Source organism: Pipra filicauda, unplaced genomic scaffold (assembly GCF_003945595.2).
Source record: "Pipra filicauda isolate LSUMZ 115617 unplaced genomic scaffold, ASM394559v2 scaffold21_size4447388_pilon, whole genome shotgun sequence".
NCBI lineage: Eukaryota > Metazoa > Chordata > Aves > Passeriformes > Pipridae > Pipra > Pipra filicauda.
In genome coordinates this window covers 898378-921291 of record NW_024104332.1, presented here as the reverse complement: position 1 = coordinate 921291, position 22914 = coordinate 898378, and the positions used below count along the sequence as shown (strand labels likewise).

At 38.2% G+C, this 22914-nt stretch overlaps 1 protein-coding gene across 3 annotated transcripts in view; it reads left to right on the top strand.

Annotated features, from left to right (window-relative positions):
- The window catches only part of SPAG16 (sperm associated antigen 16), a 380760-nt gene that overhangs the window by 53835 nt on the left and 304011 nt on the right, over positions 1-22914 (top strand). For all 3 annotated transcript variants that reach the window (XM_027735649.2, XM_027735647.2, XM_039381322.1), the window contains exon 10: positions 220-350. In XM_027735649.2, the coding sequence (XP_027591450.1) occupies positions 220-350 (131 nt within the window). The remainder of the gene's footprint in view (positions 1-219; positions 351-22914) is intronic.

Here is a 22914-nt window from a genome sequence, read left to right as displayed (position 1 = left end):
TGTTCAGTTGTTTGCTATAGACTCCAGTCTTACAGTTATACTTGCAGTAAGCTTTAACAGTATGTATCAAAATTAATAAAATCAGGATAAAAATTGAATAGAGGAGAAAAATAGAGGAGGAAAAAATAAGGCAAAATTGTATTTTCAAAATAGTGGGTAGTACATTGTATGAAGTTATGTAGCGTTTCTGAGAATTAATAATTTTATGTCTTTCTCCAGGATTCAGAGTTCCCTGTTGATACTGAAGTGAACACATACCTTGAGTGTGCTAAAGAACATACTCAACCCCTGAAATCTGGAGAGTATCAACTGAGCAACATTCTAAAAGTGCACGACTTGGCAGTGAGCTGGTAGGAACCATTAACGGCGCATTAATTTTATTATGTACGTGTTGAGTTTTATTTTTCAACAGGTCATTGAGAAGCATTTACTGTAAGTAAATTTCTGAAAAATTATTGGCAGCAGTCCAGGGGGACTTTGTCTCCTGAAAAATGTGACAGGGGGAAAACGATCATGAAATGTGGTAGGAGTGTAAATACAGTAAAACTCCTGGGCAGAACTGTTTACGGATTGAGATTCATCTGTTGTGTAAGAAGGGTGGGATTTATAGATATGAAAATGGAAACCAGAGATAACTGTAAACTCAGGTTCTAGGAAACTGAATTATAATGCTGAATATTTTTGCAATTTGTATTTGATTGCAGTTTATTCCCTTGGGTCAAAAAACCAGAAGAGTTTAAAAGTAGATTAGCTTGAGCGTGCAAATAGCCTGTAAGCAATGACATTTCAGGGCTTGTTAGCTGCAGCTGAGGAAGAATGAACCTAAAAATGTTTTTTAAAAAGTTAGACCTTGTAGCTAAGTTCTGACAATTCTGGCATATTGTCTAGGTATGAATATATTTTTAAATTAATGTTAATATACTTTTGTCATTCGCATAAACTTTACGTAGGTTGATGCTGTTCTTGCTGTACTCAGAGTGCTGGTAGATCACTTCCGAAGGTATTTCCCTAAAGAAGAGCTGTATTCCTACACTTAATCAAAGAAACTTAATTTCTTGCTATATCCAAGAACCATAATCCACTGTAGTTATGCTTTAAGAGTCAAAAACTTGGGCAGTATAAATCTCACCCAGATGAAGAATTTGACAGTTGACTGAGTTGTTAAAAAAAAATCAGTGTTGTGAAGACAGAGGGGGTACCATGTAAACAGGACACAGAGTCAGAGCCAGGGGAAGCAGTGGCACACATGGGTGGGTACATGATGATGTGGGCATAAGGTAAGTTGGCTGTGAAAATAGAAACAAGATCTTTACCCATTTAATAATTATAATGCAAAGGTCACAGATACTTTCTCTAGGTGACTGCCCATATTTTGCAGTCAATAACCACCACACTTTGGGAGCTTTGGCCTCGCCAGGCAGGCTTCTGCTTAGTCTCAGCTTCGGTTTTCTGTCTGGTTTTGAATAATGTTCTCCCAAATAGTTCAGTCATATTTGTCCTAGCATGGAAGAGAGCTTGCAACTGGTGTCTCTGTGCTGCTCCTCCAAGGAGGCTGTAGGAAATCCACCTGAAATATTAATGGGCTCTTTATCTGAAGAACACCAAGTTCAAGAAGAGTGTGTTTAAAAAATACAAACTGAAAAGAAAACCAGTCTGGAGGAGGAAGAGGAAGACACTTCCATACTTGGGAAGACTGGAAGATTTTCAGTGGATCAGGTAGAGTAACCATCAATCACACTGTTGTAACCTGTACAGGCTGCATCAGCACCAGCTGTACATCATGGCAGGCTGCAGATGGGCAAGGCTCAAGTCATCATTTCCTTCTTACTCTTTGCCTTGTGAAGTCTCCCTTTACCTGTAGAGGAAGCCAGATCTGAGTTGCAAATTACTCCTGAATGTTGTTGCAAACTACTCGTGAGTCTTACAATACATAATGTGTAGTTGAAAGTATCGGAAGCTCATGGACTAGTCAAGAAAGGAATTTCTATCAAAGCTTTTCCATTATCTTGCAGCTGAACAACAGATAAATATCCTGCATGTTCATGTTAGACTATTCCTTGTTTTCTTTATCTTTCTTGAATTGTATTTTTATATCTTTCTTAGTGAAAGCATTTTTGTAGATCCTTACATCCAGTGCTTCTAATTATTGCTGGAAGAGATACTTTCATATGCTGAGGAATTCTAAGTATTTTTTGCAGTTGATAACTGGATATCACACCTTAAGGATACAATGCCACTTGAGAAAGCAATTTACAAGAATAAAAATAAATTGGATGTCTTTAAACTTATTTGGAAACACTTTAGAACTTGGTTGGAGAAACAGCAACTACACTGAAAAAAAACCTGACAGTGAGGATGTGTATTTAGTTTCATATACTGAAAATATGACATTGACTTTCATGTAAAGATAATGCTTAAAAGAAAATGAGAGTCTGAGGTAGTGCTCTAAAATTAACTGAAATGCTTATTTAAAAAAATGTGATAATATAAAAGCAGGTGAAGAACAAAAGAATATCAAAATGTTCTTGAAAAAATGTAAACAATGTAATGGAACTTTTCATTTGCTAAAAAAAACCCCTGTGTATGTGGTGGGCCATAGTTTCTACATGGTTAACTATGTCTGAAGAAAAAAGCACTTAAAACTTATTTCAATTAACAAAGATTTTTCCTGGCTGAATACTACTGCTTAAAATCAGTCTTTTTAAGTCATGGGAAAATAAGACTCTCTTGTTTCTCTTGTTAATGCTAAAGGCTGTGTTGTAGGCTGGTTTGCCTTTTTCCGACCATGTTTCCTACAGTATTTTTTTAACACTCTGCTCAATTTCAGACAAATTTGGCAGAGGAATAAGAGAGTCCGAAGTCCTGAGGTTCCCCTGGGTTTCAAGAGAACAGACCTCTGCTTAAGAAAGGGTCACTTTTAGGACCCTGTAGGCTGCAGGTGGCTAAGAACTCCAAGAGGGAATAGAAGTTGCAAGTACTCTATTTTTTTGGGAACAGCTTCAAATGGAGCTTGTCCCTTATTAGCTGCTATAGAATCCAATCTCCAGGCACACAGCTAATGCACAGAGAGCTTGGCTTATCATTTTTAGTTTGACATAGCAGCTATTCAGTCCCAAATCTGGCTTTCCTTGGAAGTCCAAGAGGTTATTAAATGCATAAATCAAGATTTTTCAGAGAAGAATGACTTGGATTAAATTATCTGTGTAGGGAATTAAATAAAAATGGCCCATTTAAAGGAATTCTGAACTCTCACTAAATGTATTTCTGGTAATTATGATTGTCTGTTTGATTTTACAGACACAAGGGGGAAATCCATATCCACTAGATGAAAGTTAATTTTTTCTTGTAGATCATAGGATAGATGGAAAACATTCTGTTGACTTATGAGGCCAGGTTTGCTTTTTTATGACTTAGGTTTTGCTCATGAGAGTCAGTGTATCAGAAAGAATCTGGTTTGTCTGTGGGTATTACTGGATTCCTTTACATTTCCTTAGAAATTGGAACACCTGCAAATCCAAATTCAAGTTTTTACCTGCCATAAAGCTGATATAGATTATTCTTCAGACCTTCATCAGGATTCATTGAAACGTGTATTGGCTGAGGGGGAGAACCAATCCCTTGGGAAACAATGTTTGTTTTCTGTGAAAGCTGAATGATTCCCACTTTTCAAATCATCAGGTGAGTGTTCCTTTCTACATTAAGCTCACATTTTTCCAGTGTCCTTTTAAATATCCTGGTAAATCTTATTCTGCCTTCAAGAAGCACTGAAACAATATCTGTAATGGCCAAAGGATCTTCTCAAACTTACTTGTTCACTTGCTCCTCGCCTGCTTCCTGCATCTTTGCTGTAACCCCAAAGGGTTTCCAATGGAAGGCACTTCTGCAGTCACCACATGCATTGCTACATCTGTCATGGCTTATATTGTCTTCACTTGGGAAAAGAAAGATGCCCACAAAAACATGATTCATGCGTTTTTAATGGTTACCACAGCATTGGAAACTAGGACAATATCAGATATTATTTTGGAGAGATGATTACCTAAGAGGAAGCTGAAAAATAAGCATTTTTCCCTTTTTTTCCTTTTTTTTTTTCTATTTTTTAATATATCACAGTCTTGTCCTCCTTTTTTCCATTTCCATGCCTCAAACTGAAGTTACAGTCCTCCATTTAAATTTTATTTCGTGTTTTTCTTGCATAGTCATTGCTTTGATGCAATTACTGGACTCACAATCAGAAGTAGCATAGAATTCATAAAGTATATGACCTAATATGTGCACCAGGAGAGGTTTACATTAGATATTGGGAAAAATTTCTTCACTGAAATGGTGGTCAGGCATGGGAACAGGCTGCCCAGGGCAGTGGTGGAATCACCATCCCTGCAAGTGTTCAAAAGATCTGTGGATGTGGCATTTAGGGGACACATTTCAGCAAGAAACCACAGTGGTGCTGGGTGAACAGTTGGACTTGCTGATCTTAGAGGTCTTTTCCAATCTTAATAAGTCTACGATTCTATATTTTAAATGGATGTTTTACCTACTAGGCATACCTGCATAAATAGAAAATATATTGTATATTATTCTTGTTTACATGTAGCCTCATGTTCTCAAATCCTTTTTCCTTGTTTGATAGTTTGTCAAAGAAAAAGATAGAAAATTGCTAATGCTCTGCCTATGCACAGTAAAAATATGAAGCTGGGAGATAATAGTAAAGAAAAGCAAATACAAAATGTTTGGTGATTATCTCGCCTTTCCTGATGGGCCCAGTGAAAGATAACTTTTCAATAGGGACTAATTCATCATTATATCTTATTATACTAGTTTCCCCTGTTTTTTATCAGTGGATTCCAGAGAAGATTTTAAAGAACTTGTCTCCTTAGAAACTGTGCAAATTGACTTGCAGCATAAAATTGTGTAATTGAAATTAAAGGTACGATCTCATAGTGCCTCGTGCCAAGTAATGGAGGTGATGAAATATTGCAGAACTGTGGACTCTCTCCCTCTTTAGTTCCCATTTACTACTTTTTCCTCCTTAACTTATGAGTACATATGACCTCACAGGTGCATGTGCACATCACACAGAGAAGTCAGCTTTGCAGGAAAGAGAATTGACATGAGTGTTGACATGAGGAGCTTCTTTGGAAAGAGATTATAGCCTTAAGTTTGCGGTAAAATGAGGATATTGATGTGCATTGTCTCTTTGGAGTTCCACATTTTCTTTTCATACAGTAAGGTCGTGGGGCAGACAGAATCTGGCAGTGTGTTAAGAACCCTGTGTTTTGTTTATGCCAGTCAGACTTTGATACCTGTGCTGAACTCTGTTTTGGTCCTTTATAGACATAACTCCCACTTTTCTATTTTGTTCCCAAACTTTCACTTTCTTAGAGTCGCCTGTGGGAAGAGCAGGACATTAAGATTGTACTGTGTATAAATGAGGTAGCAGAAGTAGCACTGCTGATTTTTAAGCAAACATCTTGGCAGTTCTTTCAGTTGTCCCTCCCATTTTCCAGTAGCTCTGTATTAACATCTTAAAGCAGTTTTATCATGGTCTGTCTTGTCACTCCTTGATTTTCTTTGTGATGCCTGTAGAGTTCTGACAACAGTTACCCTGATGGTTTGCTGAGACTGCTGCCTGTCAAACTGACAAATGTTGTCTCCCTTTCTCCTGTGTTCTGCCCATTTTTTTCCATCTCTCTGTTGTCTTAGAGCTGGTGAAGTAATGTCATTTTATTCTATGTCTGAACGATGCCAAGCAAAATAGGGTCCATCTACCAAGAGGTGATCAGTCATATGAATCATACTGTGTCCTTGTGTAACACATGGTAGGAAAGAGGATTCGAAATCCAAAATTCATGTGGAAATTTCCTCTTGAAGAAGAATAATTTAGGGAGGTAAAAAAATCCTTACTAATTATTTCAACTATCTCCTTGCTTCCTAGGGCATTAAAAAAGTTGGTTTTTTTTTTTTTATTAAATTACATTTTTCCATTAACAGTAAAACTTTTTAATTGTACTATCATGTGGTGATTTCTTGCATGAATAGCCACAGTGAATTGGCGATTTGCATTAGCAACATCAGCTGCTGCTTAATTTTCCTACAGCTTTTAAAAGTGTACATACAAGCATCTCTTCTGTGAGGAAAAGTGGAGAGAACTGGGACTGTTCAGCCTGGGGAAAAGGTGGCTCAGGGACAGATCTCATCAATGTGTGCAGATATCAAAGGGAGGGTGCAAAAAGGTGAGGCCAGTCCCTTTTCAGTGGTGCCCAGTGACAGGGCCAGAGGCAATGCACACACACTGCAGGGTCCCCGTGGTTATCAGGAAATGCTTTTTCACTGTGAGGGCAGCCAAGAACTGGCATGCCTGTCCCAGAGAGGTTGTGGAGTCTCAATCCTTGGAAATGTTCAAAAGCCATCTGGACATGGTGCTGGGCAACTGGCTCTGTGTAGCCCTGCTCGAGCGAGGGGGTTGGACCAGATGACCTCCTGAGGTCCTTTCCAGCCTCAGCATTCTGTGATTTAATTATGTATAGGGCATAAACACATACATAAATATGTATAAGTAATATATCTAATAATACTTATTAAATTTGTCTGCTAAATAAGTGTAGACAGTGCAGTTGCAGGATTTGATTTTTGTGTGTGCTGAAATATTCAAATACTCAATTTGGCCTCTTTTTTTAAATATTCAAATTCTCTTTTCAGAAGCAGGAGTGGAAGCTTGGGTTAATCCTTATCTCCTTGTACATATGGTAAAAAAATCCCTATTTCTCTTATTTTATTTCCCTCTCTCCGTTTTATCAGCCTTTGGATATGTTTGAAGGAGCTAATGTGAAAGATGGTTAAGTGTAGGGTTAACAAGTAACTTGGTGCATCTTCCTGACACAAGGGAGAAACAGGAGCTGCTCAGCCTGGGTCACTCTGACAGATCAGTCTGTGTGCTTGCAGCAGAGAGTTTTTTTGTGGTGTTTTAAACTCTTAACTTTAGCAGATATATCCTGTCAAGCGTGGTGGGTACACTTAACATTACTTACAGAGGGATGGGAAGAATATACTGTGTGTGTGCTCAGAGGGCTCTGGATATCCTGCCAGCTGAGACCTCGTGCACATCCTTATCTCCCCAACAGTCTTGTGAGGCAGCTTTGTCCCCCTGTGAAATAATTCCTGCAAGATTACCTAAGTGAAAGATCCAGAAATTAAATTCATGTCTTCCAAGTCACAGTCCAGTGCTTTAACCTTCAGTTCCAGAGTATCGCTGTTTCCTATACAAATTAAGCTCTTAATTTCTTTCTGCATTAAGGCCCACGTTGTAACCGAGAGGTTATTTCACGACATCCGGTCTGTTTGTTACCATACGGGCTCTGCAGCAGCTTCAGCGCAGTTTGTGTGGAGGAAGAACTCAAGAGAAAAATGTCAAATGTATTTTAGCTCCCTGTAATGCAGTTTAATAGGGAGGAAAAGTGAGCTCTCCGTGAATAATGAGTGAGAAACGGTGTGGATCCCACTTGGGTAAGCTCTGTGAGGGCTCTCTGCTGTGGCAGTGTGCATGCACAGCTCCTGCAGCTTTTTCTAACGCACCAATAATAAGGGAAGAAAATGGATCCCTCTTCCCACCCCTCACTTTTTCCTTGGTAAATATTCCTTCCTGTTCATCTCTAAAGCTTTTGGCTGTCATAGTCTTAAGAAGCCTTTTTATTTCTCATTAGCTCCGTCTGTAGCTTTGGCCACAAGTGATGACTCCTGTGGGAAGGCCTTGGCCATGGCTGTAACGGGCAGTTGGAAACCATGGCAGCAATAATCTGAAGTCATTGTGTTCTTTTATGGTGCACACATGAAACGAGCTGGGCACCTCTGTAATTTTGTTAGTGAACAAGCAGCTTTACCAGAAAAAAAGAAAATTTTCCAGCAGGGTCAATAGAGGGAAAGCACACAGTGTTTTATTTGTCTTTTACTAGTTGTCTTCTTAGTTATTGAAGCAGATTTTGCAGAAAAACCTGGAAGCACTTGTTTGCAAAAACATGATTGTAAAAAGATGCTGTTGTACCTTTATTAAGGCTCTTCTGTATTCTCCACAGACTGAAAGTTATGAGACCTGGTAACTGTCAGCTCCACTAAATTTGTTGGTTTTTCTTGTTATTCCCAATAGTCTGTGGACAGAAAGAGGTTGAATAGATTGGGTGAGTAATTTTCTGCAAAGTGTTTAACTGAAAGCAATCAGCCTGTGGTGATCCAGCTACTCTGAACACCAAATACACTAAAAAACTAAATATTTAATTCAGTTGAGCTTATGCTGAACAGATGTAATTTATGAAAAATGAAAGAAATGGTTTTGACACTTGTCATACGGAATGAAGTACTAACTTTAAAGACTGTTATTTTAAAAACAAGTTTGCTTATAAATGTATTTTACAAAGTGTGAACGAGATGTTGAGATTTTATTGGAATGAAATATATTTGTGAGCTTTAAAAAGATACTAATTTACATAAGGGAATTCATACTGTGGGATTTTTTTTAAATGCTCAAATTTTTTTAGAAGGGTAAAATGCTAAACTTTTGAAAAGGTGAATTGTATCATGATGCTTCATTGACTTGGATACAATTCTAAATAATTATCTGCAAAAAGATCCTCAATTAGGGTACAAGACTGAATTTTTCTTGTAAATTGAACAACCATTTACCTTTCTATTGTACATTTCACACTCATTCAGAACTGATATTTGTCAAGAAACAAATGGTTTCTTAAGGATGGTTGGAAGCTTTGTTTTGATTCTGTATGTCAGTTTTAAAGTTTTCTAGTATTTGGCGATGAATTTCTTCATGTAAAGAAATATATGTCTTTGGGAAAAGTAATTTTTTTAAGAAGTAAAGTTTTTAAGCAGTCTTTATAAAAGACTTTACAAATATTGGAGTCAGCAATAGCTGTACAATTAGTTTATAGATAAGGGGTGTGTTTTCTGGGAAGGTGAGGAGCATTGTGGAGTGATGTTTCTGAGAACTAGAGAGTATTCAGTGCATAATATGCTGTGATAGAGAAGAAGGAAGAGGACCATAAATATATATGACTCTAGAAATGTTATATATTATAAATAGATAAAGTGACTTACATCAATACAAGAATAATGCCTAATGTACAAAAATAATCTGAAATAATATGTTAAGGTTGCACTTGTCACGTTTTAATGAGGAATTCAATTTGCCAAAGCATTTAATGCATTGCAATTAATACCGTAAAGCACTTTTCATTCATTGATTCTCTCCTGTAGAAATTGCAAATTGATTTAGTAATGCTTGTGGTCTTTTCTTATTCTTAGTCTGACCTATGATAAGCTGAGCATGGATTAGAAGCCTCCTGTACTAATGACTCCTTTATGTTGGCTGAGGTAATAGGAACTGAAATCACCTGCCTTTCATTTGCAGGCCAGTTCCATAACCCGAATATAAAACCTCTGAGGGTTTTGGGTATTTATGGTTGCAGTGATTTAGAGATACAACACTAACACAGAGGTACATAAAAATGGCAGCTTCCATTTGCATAACTATATCTCCTAATCCCTATGGGAAACTCTCCTATCGGTGCTTTATCTTCATATCTGAAGTTTAAAATATTTTCAGTTGGTTTTGTTTTTTTTTTACTATATAAACATTTTTAAATGTGATTTTCAGTTATTAAAATAAACGTAGTACTTGAACTGTAGTAGCTTCAGTGTCTCTGAAGAAAAACAAGACAAATATAAGAAATTTAAAGGAGAAAGTAGGTGTATTTACTCTTGTTGGAATGAGTAACTGCATAGCTGGCCAAAAAAAAAAAGAATTATTGGATTGTGGGCAACCTTGCTGCATTGCTGAATGAAAGTTCATAAGTATAAAAGAACAGTAAGGAGAAATATCTGTGAAAACTGCAGGAATGATACTGAGTCTTTCCTCAGGACATTCACATTGTTTGTGCTTCAGTATGCTTAAGATGATACTTCACTTTTAATATATGCTACAGAGTTTTGTCAGATACTGTCTTTTGTATCTGATGGAATAACCTTTGAACTGTCACAGAATGGTTGGGATTCTCCCACACAGACAAAAGAAAAAGCGTAGACGTGGTTTTAGCCAGTTGTGGACGCTGCACGTGAGGGTGACACAGGGCAAAGTTCTGTGTTCAGAATACTGAGGAATTGCCTTTCCTTTACTCTTCCAGGGTGTGCCTATAAAGTAAGGTAAGAGAGCACTCCCTTGTGGTTTCACTGTATGGAGTGATTGGAACTGCCCAGAAAAAGCATCTCCAAGGTGACAGCTTCAGTATCTTGGGCTCTGCATTCTTGAACAGGTGCCATTTCTCTTGCACTTGAAAATACGCACTGTTACAGAGCTGTACTTTCAAGACAGGATTATAACAGAATGAAATTTAAGATCCCATATTTGTGAAATGTCTGGCATGACTGCTAAATGCTGACCTTTTGATTTCCTTACCAATCTGATTATGGAAATTACTTCACACTTGTGCTACTGTCCCACTGCAGGTGTACCTGTGTATTTCCCCATTTCATATCTTACATATACAAAAACATACATATTGAAAGTATTCATAAAATATGCATACTGTTTCTTTTATTTTACTTCTTCCTAGAGATGATTTTGTTTTTATTCCATTCTAATTTCAGTATTCATGGTAAGTTCTGAAAATACTGATTTTTTACACACTTGGAGCTGTGCAACTGATAAAATTGACAGTAAAAGTAAGAGTTGAACTCAGTTTGAAAGGTGAAGTTGTAAATCTGTTGAGAAGCATGTTCAAGTCCCATGGGAGGAGAGTGGATTGCCCTGGGTTTATGACTTGTAATGCTGAAGCTGACTTTAAAAGGTTTGTTGGCCTGCCCTCACCACAATTCCTTCCATGTTCCTCTACTTGTGATTCCCATTTTTAATCTTCCAGAACTATCTTCCTGGAGAATTTCCAGCATTAGAAAATGTCCAAATACGATCGATCAGGAAATCAAGCAACAGAGAATCCTGTATATTTGGAGTGCTTTGCTAAAGTCAGCCTTTATGGAGAAAAACCTTTCCAGTAGCTTCACCTCTGTATCTGATGTCCATTTTTCTAGCAGTATTTTAGGCTGGGCTACATATTTCTTGCTGTAGTTAACAGAGCTTGGAATAGCATACCACTGCCAGGAATTCAGTGCTAGATTTTTAACACTTGGGTTTGAAGGAGATGCCATAAAAACAAGAGGCTGTGCACTGTCTGTAGCGGTGCCTTTGTTCCTCCTGACTGTGAGAAGGATGATGTGTCCTTGTGCTGAAACAAGTCCTTAGGAGCTGCTGGAAAATGCGTGGCAGTGGTGAGTTATGGTTATGGGTTTATTTACTGGATAGACTTTAATTGCTGCTGTTATAATTAATTAGGACTGGCATAAAACTAGAAAATTTTGTGAGCATCATAATTAGATCACATTGGTTTGTGGATTTTGCCTCCACTAAGTTCTGTGCAGATCAGCTAAGGAGTAAGGGATCTTAACTAGGGATTTGGGAGCTATGAAATGCAGCAGATGTATGGCAGTAATAATCTTACTTGAATATTTTCACTAATGCAGAAAATTTTCATGGGTTGTGCTCGACTTCAGGGACAAACTTTCTATATCACATAAGTGCTCAAATTCTAATTCAGATCCAGCTTTCAGCAGCTACTCTGCAGGTGTATAAACAAACATCCATACTGCAGGAAAGAGCAATTCTCTTGTAGGGATTTGGACAACATGCCTAGATTTCCTTGGGGATGCTCAGCATATTCCAAAAATCTCATGTCAATTGTAGATGTTGCTAAAATTTGAAAAATCTGTGGAGATTTTAGTTCAGTCTTAAACTACATTGTTAAATTCATCTTAGGATTTTTCAGTCATCAAAGTGGGGCAAATGATGTAAGGAACAAACTGCTTCTGTCTAACCAGACAAAAGAACATCTTGATTTTGATTTTACAGTAATTGATACTAAATGCTAGAATAGTAATTGTCAGCTTTTCTTGGATCTCTTTCTTTTCTTGTTTCAAAACAATTGGGTTTACAGCTCTAACTTGTGATCAAAACAAAACTGATGGAGATTTCAAATCCCAGGCCCTGGGATGTAGATGTTTGCATTTGAAATAAAAATGTCACCCAGATGAATGTTCATCTAAGGTGTGATCATCTTTGTTTCCTTCTGAGAGTTCACAGTCATGGAAGTTAATGGACTGCAACGCTGGAAACTGAAGTTTCTACATTTATCAGGACTATTTCCAGACTGAATGTTTGTTCTGTTGATATTTATTTCGTTTGGTTTGGTTTTTTTTTCCTTAAAAATAAAACCATCTGTGTGTGAAATGGCATGTTTCAGGCAGTGGCTGCCCAAAACTAAACAAGTGTATTTATTTAAATTTATGGTTTATAGTTGTCCATATAGCTGCAGACAGGACTTTTTATTTAACTTGATTTTTATATTTTGATTTTAAAATTCATTCAGAAACAGAGGTTATTTTCAATCTTTTACATTAATTTCTTGTATTGAAAAGAGCGAGCTCGTGATTTGCTATAAAGGGAAGACTCTTGGATAGGTCCCTGTCTGATACTCAAAAACATTTTCCTTTTAAAATAGTCTTTAAAGTGGCAGAGGTTTGAGAACAACAAAATGAATTAAAAAAACCAACACCACCTTATTATTTAGGACTGAATGACAGATTATTCCACATCCTAGAAACAGCAGTTAAGAAAGAAAGAGAACCCTTCAGACAAGTGCTGACCAAAGTCTTTTCAATGTTGCTGTGACCATTAGACTTCTTAACTTGGCTGTGGAAGGACGTAGGAGAGGAATTTATTTACATATTTCACTTTTTTTCAAAGATATTCGAGTTTTTAAACTTTAAATCAGTGAAGTCCCTGTGCTTCTGTTTGTTACATTTTTGGCTTTTCATATGTTTCAGGCTGGGAAACCAAGCCTCATTCTGCTAACCAACTGTACAACAACTTTTAAGACAACCTTTAAGATGTTCAGTAAGATTTTATGAGAATTGATGCTGCCAAATAGCCCAAGCACAGCTATTTTAATATACCCTTCTTATACAAGTGTATATGTGCATATTTGTATCACTGCTTTCAAAAGCAGAAGCACCATCAACCAGCAAATGAGCAGCACTACTTGTGTCACCCAGTTAGAAATTTCTCTGGTGAAATTTTTATGTAGTTTTTCAAACCAAATTCATAGAATCATGGAATGGTTTGGGTTGGAAGGACCTTAAAGCTCATCTCCTTCTAATCCCCTGCCATGGGCAGGGACACCTTTCACTAGACCAGGTTGCTCAGAGTTCCATCCAACATGGCTTTGAGCTAAGTAGCATCCTTTAGTTACTCCACAGTGTTAACTGGCCTGTGGGGGAGGCAGGGAGGCAAGGAAAGTCCCAGTGTGCTTTGAACAGTGTCTAAATGGATCTGTCACCTCTCAGGAGACAGATAGTGGCAGGGGAAGGACAAACAAGACAACAGTAAATGAAGAAAGATTGATGGCCACTGAGATCAGTGAGAGTTTTCTGTCTAAAACTGACTTTCTGAGCCTTCAGGCCAAAAATAGAAAAAACCAACAACATTGTTTTAATGCTGGATCCTGGTCTAGTGGTAAGTAAACATCCATGGAACTCAGTGTGCCTCAAAAAACAGAGGAGTAATGCTCAATTTAATAGTTTTTGGGAACTGATTTGAAATCTCTGGCTAAATAATGACATGGGTTAGCAGTGCTTATATGAAAATTGGTACCTTTGGTAATGAAATGTCCTTCACCCTCATTTTATGTTGCATGTTGTTATAAAGCAAAGGACTGAGGTGGATGGTTCAGGTATCTGAAGTATCCTGCATTGTACAGTGCAAGGCATGTCATTACTGACACAATGGAGCACTTCAACATGTGTGATATTCTGTGGGCTTTAAAGTTACTGTGCAATGAAGTACTTCAATATGCTTTTCATGTGAATACCTGTGCCAAAGTCTGCACTATTGCAGTTATTTGTGGTTCCATTATACAACTTTAGGTGTGTGTATTTGTGCAAAGAACCAACCCCAAGACTTTTCAATCAAATGTAGACAAAGAGGTACTGTAAATACTGTTTCTTAAGAGACTAAAGTCATAACAGAATCCAAGAAGTAGAAAATTAAAAGTAAGGTTGTGCAGGTATTTAAGGTTTTGAAGTCTTCTTGGTTTTGTTTTTTTTTCTCTCTTTTTAGAAAGAAGACACGTTTTATCTTTGACAGATTGCAAAATAAAACTGCAAAATTCAGTTTGATGCCTGAGTTTTCTAATGAGGTTAGAGTCGTGTGACCTTGCAGTTGAGAACTCTGGACACAGGTGAAACTGGGTTGTGCACAGTCATGCTTGGGGGGGTGTGAAGAGGAAGAGGAGGAAGGAGAAGATGAAAGAAAATATATCAGCTGGTGTAGCTTAAATAGGACAAGGTTGGGATTGTGGTGGCATAACTTGGATAGTCATTGAAATTTTCTGAGTGCGTTTTGTGATGAGGTCTCAAGAGCTCTCTGAATTAAACAGTAGGTGCAAAGTATTTACAAAGAACTTCTAATCCATGGGCATCCTCAACCTGGTTTTATGCTTAAATGATAGGCTTGGCAGTGTTTGCTTCCTCCTCTCTTTGGCATTGGTTTTTATCATTCCTTAGTATCACTTCTTGAGTTCTTTATTCTCTTTAGACTTTATATCAATCATGGTGTAAGGTTGACTCTGTTTCTCTAGTAATTTAGACAGATTGAACCAAATGCTCCATAAAAAGCAAGGAGGGGAGTGCGAGCACAGAGTCCATATGGAAAGGACATACTGATGAAGTACTTGATCACATAGTAGCAGTTATAACTTACGTTAGAGCCACAGCTCTGAAAGGTTTATTATGTGTAATTGTGATAATAAATCACAGTAAATTTCTCTAGCATTTAAAACGATTTTTAAATACCATACTTGTGTAAGCTTTTTGGAAAGTCATGTGGGAATTAGTTAATGTTAAACTGAGGATTTTGGTGTTTTTAATGAGCTGGGAGTACGTGCAGAGTGGTTTGGCTGTATTTCAGTTTTTGTAGATTACTTGGATCTGTTAATTAATACAGCCCTTTGAGACCTTTTTGTGAAAATTAATGGGTTCCCTGAAGAATAACATTCCAAATGCTGGAGATCTGCAAGACTTTTGAGACTGGTGCTATTTTAAATTATGCCAAAGTTTACTAGATTAAACATTATCTGTTGATGTGAGAAGGACAGGAATTCACAAGAGGCGTGCTAAAGATAAACTACCCATTTTTACTCATTTTATTTTCCCTATCTACACAAAATATATAAATTAAAGAATTTTTCAATAATGTGAAGGTTCAGAAATAACCAAGTGGGAGGGAAACATTTCAAAATAAAGCCTAAGAGGAACAATTTGCCCAAGGAGAGAAGCACTCCTTGCATCACTTGGAGGATTGTCCTCCCCCTGCCCATACATCTGGGAGTCTTCATAGTTTAGATACAGGAATTGAATCTGCACTAGTCTTGAGCAGGCTGACACTGGAGGCAGTGTGAGCAAGAAACTGAGCCCATGTTAACTTGGGAGAACTGGATTTTTTACCCTCACTTTCAGGAAATTTAGTGGTCTAGACTTCTTTGCTCCCCACGTTGAATCAGCATCGCTGCAGGAAGGTGACTAATTGAACCATGGCATGAGTTAGTTTTCTTTACCAGTCATTAATTAAGCAGTGCTGGGCTGCATTAGGAAGAGCTTTGCCAGAAGGTTGAGGGAGGTGATCCTGCCCATCTGTTCAGCCCTAGTGAGGCACATCTTAAGTGCTGTGTCCAGTTCTGGGCTCCCCAGGACAAGAGAGACATGGAGGTCCTGGAGCAGATCCAGCAGAGAGCTATGGAGATAATTAAGGGACTGGAGCATCTCTTACAAGGAAAGGCTGAGGGAGCTGGGCCTGCTCAGCCTCGAGACAACTGAGAGGGGACCTCCTCAGTGTGTGTCAGTGTCTGCAGGGAGGTGCCAGGGGATGGACCAGCCTCTCCTCGGTGCTGCTGAGCAACAGGACAAGAGGTAACGGCAGGAACTGATGCACAGGAAGTTCCCCTGAACATGAGGGAGAACTTAGTTGTGTGGGTGACTGAACACTGGAACAGATTGCCCAGAGAGGTGTGGAGTCTCCCTCACTGGAGATATTCTGGAACTGTCTGGACACAATCCTGTGCCATGTGCTTTGGGATGACCCTGCTGGAGCAGGGAGGTTGGACCAGATGACCCACAATGATCCCTTCCAACCTGACCCATTCTGGGATTATGTGGGTAAGTAGACTGTGAATTATTGATATGATCTTGAAAATAATCCCCATTACTGTAATTGTGCCTTGAATCTGTACACTCATCACTTCCAATTGGTCACTGCTGTTGTCTTTGGAAAAAACTGTGTGATATAGTGTAAAGTCAGATTTTTTGACATGCAGACAGTACCTGAACATGCCTTCGAGACAAATCTTACAACAAGTTTATATTCTTTACTTCTGATGGGTATTGTCCTTCTAATATATCAGTTCTGCTCTTCTGCTTTATGTATCATTTTGAAGGTTTTAGCTAAATCTTTATGTGTAGTCTGCAGAGGTGATTTGGTTTTAATTTTTGACTCATGGAATATGTATCACACACTTCAGTCTACTCCAGTCTAAACTGGAATGAAGTTGAAGGTGCTAATCCCTCTTGGTTTTGCCTTTTGACCTGATGATCTTTCGGTTGTGCAAAACCTCTTTCTATGGTCCTTTTTTGTTTGTTTGGGGGTTTTTGTGGCCTTTTTTTTTTTAAATTGGTTCTGCCCTGTTTGGGGGAAGCTACAGTTAAAACAGATACAGGAACTTGAATAGTTTCATTTACATGTCTTTGCCTCTCATTGAGGTCAGGCCAGTTCTGAGGCTGCCGTTCATTCGGCAGAGAAAAGAGCAAGGAGCTGCTGCAGACGGCTGTAGCAAGTACAAGCACCTTATTAAGAACAGAGTCAGGTCTCTGTGGGGATTTTGAGCACTTCAACATTAATTTTACACTGGGAGCTGCTCTTTGCTGCCCTTTCTGCCTTTGAAGTTTTTTGGGTATTTTTTTGCTGTACTTTAGAGCACACATTGATGGATGCTTATCAGTCTGAAAGTTATCCTTTTCTGATGAAAGATAGGCCTGCTCAGCAAAGGCTGCATCTGCTGGAATGAAGTCACGTGAGACTCTTCTTGAGTGCTGTCAGTAACACTCATTTAATTTAGAACCACGGTCTTTTATCACCAAATTTAGAATTTAATTTGCTTGTTAACTTTGATTTTGTGACCCGCTCGTACCATCGGCAGAACCTTTCAGTTGAGTGAAGGATTTCAAAGTAATGACCCCAGTCTTAAGCTTGATTTAAGATGTTAATTTGCCATGAAATTCTCGTGTTTCCAGCCCTTTTGCAAGTCTTAAATACCTGCTGCTTCCTGAGTGATGTGCTCCTTTGCTGAGCTACTGACTGACAGTTCCTACTCTGAGTGAAAGGTGCAATCAGGGAGTACTTTTTTCTGGGTCAAGAGGCAACAGCTTTAATACAGTTCTCATTCCATGCTGTTATAAGCCCCACAGAGTGTCTTATACTTCATATTGCATTTGAAAGTAATAGAATAGTGTTAGTGGAAGGTGATTGGATGCTGAAAAATGGTAGCTCTTTCATTATAAAAATTGGATGTTCGAGGCATTTAGGAACATACATGAATTAAATGGCACAAAAGGTACCCGAGTTCAGAAATCTCAGCTTCTCATCCAGAGAAGATGGAAAAGCTTACAAAATTTAGGTGATAAAATACCAGTTAACAAGATGGCTTATGCTGTATAGACTTGAGTTTTTGCTTTCTGAAGATTTGTACAGACTTTGTAAGGAGTATCTTGCCTGTATAATAGGGGTGTTTGGAGAGGAAAATGTTTGATGAAGGCATTATAATACTTACTGATATGTAATTTAATTTCATTAAAATGTAAGTACGCCAGAGTCTTGTACCTGGAGAGCTGCTCTTGCAGGTGCCTGTAGCTTTTGAGATGGTGACAGCAGCTTTAAGAAATGGAATAGTTTGTCCTGTCAGTCAGTAGCATGAGCAGGGAATACAGGGAAATGCAATTCCTCAAGCAATTGCCCTCCAACTTATAACCTATAAACTCTTTAAATACCAGAGATTATTTGCAGTAAGCCAGTTCCAGTGTTGCTGATTCTTATAGTGCTATGACAAGTTTCATGGAATTAACCTGGTTTTTTTCCTTTTTGCTGATTTAAGTGTTATTTTGTGTGACTGAATATGTGACCAAATACAGGAGAATCCTTTCCTCTACTAAAAAAAATCACCAACAAATGCAACCAATAAAAGAAAGCTTCTGTGGAAAGCCACTCAAAACCAGGAGAATGTTGGTGGGATTTTTTTCCATTTACTTTTAAAAATCTATTATTTTAATACTGACTTCATGACTGTAGAACCAGACAACACCTCTGCCAGCAATTCACTGTAGCTAAGGACTCTTCACTGTGTCTGAAATTCAAACCTGTATTTGCCAGTTTAGGAGTCTTTTGTCTCTAATGTGTTCTAGGTTGGAGGCTTTGGAGTTTTGTTAAGGTTGTGTTGGTGTATTGATAAAGGCTCCTGAATAGAACTCCCAGCAGTGTTCCTTGGCACTGCAGAAATCAGTGTAATTCCAATTTGGGCTGGATTGCCACAACACTGGTGTGTTGTGAACATGATCCAGCCCCATGACTGGACTGTAGCAGTGTTACCTTAGGCCTCAGGTAATGAATTTCATATGCTAATGAGCGAATGTGTGAAAACTTATTTACCTTTTGATTCTTTTTTTTACTCTGTTCTCATTCATACCGTTCTATAGAACACGGATAAAGCTCCTGTAGAGGTTGGCAGCGTGACCTTTTCCTTTGCTCATCGTTCCTTATAGAACTGATGTTTAAATCGTGCAGTTGTACCAAATAATACAATGAAATTTAGGTTTTTACAGAGAAGTCACTTAATTTTTCATTTCTCGAGTAAAACCTCCACGCATTCCAGTTTTTGAACATTTGTAATAACCTGTTTAGACAGTTGTTGCTTGTTTAAGCAGTAAGAACTTGACTGTATGCATTTCGTAGTTAAGTAAATGAAATGGAATTTGAAATACTTCACTAATAGAAAAATCATCTAATTCTGGTTGAAAATTGAAGATGGATTTTCAGTAATACCATGCTTTCATTTAACAACTTAATGCCTTTCTGCTCACCCAAAAGGCAAAAACTCAATGACAAATGATGGCACTGCAGTCTCTTCTTACTTTATGTCATGCCATTATCAGTATTTTATTCAAACCCACTGACATTTCTTGCATGGTGCAATAACCTCAGTCAGCAGGAAATGCACAAAATAAATAATTGCAACTTCTCTATCAGCATAACCCGGTTCAATATACTGCAAGCTGAATAAAATGAGAAGAATTAATGGAGTTACAGGCAAAAGCCCCAGAGCAATCACGATTCGGGGATATTAAATTAACAAGTAATTGCATTAAATTAAAGTCACAGTCCTGTCTTAATTCACAATACATTTCTTACAGCTGAACTGTGGGCTTCTGTGTGTCTCTTGCTCTTGGGGAATGGAGCTTGAACAGATCTCCCAGTCCTCTGCAGCGTGACCCTACTTTAGCAAGAGCTTGCTTCCCCCTCAAGCAAGCAGGGGAGGAAAGAAACTGGGAAGGAAGGTGAAGTCAACTTGTGTCTGATGAGTAATACAATTCTGTTGACAGTATTCATAGTTATTACTTTTATTTCTTGAAGAAATAGGAATTTATGAAGTGACGCGTGTGACGCTCTGTATGCGTGTTTTGTTACTGCACTCACTTTATAAATCAGTGGCCACGTGAAAATGAGATTAGTAAGTAAAGAGATGATGTCAAGTGTACAAATGGGGAGAGATTGCCCTGTGATCCCACATTTATTGATGATGGAGTATCTGTGTGATTGATTTTTATTACCGTCAGAAACATTGGAGGGGACTGGAATCAATTCCCAGTCAATGATAAAATGGATATTTGTAGGGAATGGGGCTTTGTGAATTCCTTTGCTTCTGCAGGTGCTTTTGTTTTCGCATGTATTATTTCAATAATGTATTTCAATAATGGTATATTTATTTTTCAAATAATGAAATTTTTACAAGCTTTCTTTCTGATGTAGAACTTGAAAGTAAAAGAAAGGAAACAGTTTACTAAAATTCAGCAAGTAAAGGTGACCTACCTTGAAGAACTTTTAGCAGTTTCTGCCCTGTACCTTTGAATGCTTCTATTGATGTGTTTTGATGAAAAGCATGTCATGTTGGCTTTTTAGATTTTTGGCAGAATGGGCCAGGGTGACCTGTTCGGGGTTATTTAAAAAAAAAAAAATAATCTGGTATTTCTGTTCCCTGTGCTGTGAAAAATTGTGTTGCTGTATTAGTGAAGTCCAGTAATACTTCATGGAAGTTTAGTTTGTAAAATAATTTCCTTATGGCTCCCTTTAGTGACTCGTGTCTAGGATCAAGGACTAATCAGAGTTGCAGGCGCAAAATCTGCAAACCTTCTTCAGACCTTAGATCATTTCAGCTATAAATGTGCAAACAAGGAATGAGAAACTCTGCATGTTCAGGGGATTTAATTTCCAGTTACTTGAGGGACTGCAGCTGGAGTTTTCTAGAGCTTTTGACATCTCCTAAGTTTTGAAGTGGATGGTTTGGATTTGTGTGCATTCACTTACGGAAACGATGTGGTTTCCTTTCTATACCTGCATATTAGGTAACATCCTTTAATTTTATGCAGTAAGTAAAAAATACAGGAACAATATATACTAAAAGTTATAAAGATATATTTGAAGGTTTTGGTGCTACAACATAAATAAATACAGTGTCTGTGGCACTAATGTTTTCTTGCAAATTGGATTCAGTTACCATGTGGGTTTTATCAGCTGCTAATTGTAATTATTTTCACCTGCCTTGAGGTAATTCAAACTACTTGATTTTGATTTAAATAAATAACCAAATAAACAAAAAAGTCAAAAGCTGTTACATTTAACGATCTTTTGGTAGCAGTGAGCCAGGGAAGGAAAATTTGTACACTAGAACTCCCTATGTGTCAGAGGAAGCACATATGGTAGGTCCTACAGCCCTGGTTCTTCCATGAATGCTGTGTCGTGTTCGGTGGCATGGACTTTGTATATAAAAAACATTGAAAAGGCCTTTGTGGGATTAAAATAGCAGCCTGTGACTTTAGCTGCTGCAAAGATGAGTGATGAAAATGAGTCTGAGTGTGCTTTACATTCAAAGGCATGAGAGAATAATGACCAAACCACATCCGCCAAGGTCACATAAAAGACGAAATTTCTGGTTTTGAACAATCCAAACTGTGGAAAGTTCATGGAATGTAATTACTTAAAAGTGGATGATAAAGCCATGTACAGCCACTCTGAAGGGCCAGAGATTAAATGTTCTGACCAAAAAGACACCAATTAAAGAGGGAAGAGAACATGAACGTTGCTTAGAAGGAGGCATATTAATGGGTAATAACTTGACAAAAGTCACTGCTCTTACTCCAGAGCCAGTTCTGTATCTGAGGCGTTTCAAGATCGCTGGGGAATAAAGGTGGCAAAATGAGGTGTGTGCTGTAGAATAATAAGCAGCTGGGTGAACACTGGTTAACAAAACACCATTAAGCAGATTTTGTGCTCAGACTGAAACTCGGTTTTTCAAGGAGGTGGGGGAACAAGCTTTATCTTGCCTCTTAACCCTTCAGCTTTTGTATGACTGCTGATATCCAAAAGGTGTTGTGGTGGAACTACATTTAGAGTTGCTTGCTCTGGAATTTTAAGGCAGCCTTTCTTTCTTGTTTACAAGAATATGTCCAGACTATCTAATCTTTCAGATATGGAAGGCTTCGGTGTCACTCTTTTTACATCTGTGCGATTCAAATGAGTTAGATCTAAATGTACAGCTGTGTTACAGTTCTACAGATCAGGGGACAAAGTGGACAGACACAAAGGCACTTGTAAACCTGGCCCTGTACACAGATACTCCTGCAAGGCTAAAGGGCAACTTCTGAAAAAGTGATCCTTACTAAATGCAGTAAAACGTTCATTTATGCTTTAATGTTACTTAGATGTTTGTTTTAAAGTAGTTTTTCAAATATCACTTCAGAAGTTCTTCCACTCCTCAGGATTAAGCAAACCAGTGGACATCCTTATGCACAAGGTTTCAACCTGACTTTTTTTCCTATTCCTCCTTTAAGAGGTGAGAACCAGAGAGGTAAGATGTGTATGCTCTTCCAGCGTGGCCTAACTGAGATAACTTGGGAATCATTGGTGATCATGAGCCCAAGTTCTGAACACCAGTTGGGGAATTTGTAGTGCAAGCAAGTGGTGGTTTTGCTGAACTGATGTTACACTTGTCTGACTTTGGAGTTAAAAAGCCTGGGTACCTGCAAAGTTACTCCAAGTTATAGAATACCAGCTTGAAACAGTGACTTTCTTCGGTGGCCTGGAAGAACACAGCTTGAGGAATGTAACCTCCTGTCCCAGTGTGAAAGCATTTTGTTTCTTTAATGTTAAAAAACCGTTGTCCGGAAGTTTTATGTGTAGACTTGTTGAGTCATTCCTGGAGTCCTAATGTAGTATTGCTTAGTTTACTTTTGCTGTGGTTGTCTTTTTGTTGTTGTTGGCAAGATGGCCCAAAGAATTAGGTGCAATTTGACGTTTTGTCTTTGGGCTGTTGGTATTTTAATATGAGACTGGGTTTGCAGAAGCCCCGAGTCATCGTGTCACTGGGCAGGGTGCAGCGCTGTATCAAGGACAAGCCAGAATTATTAATCTTTGTAACTGCCATCAGTCAA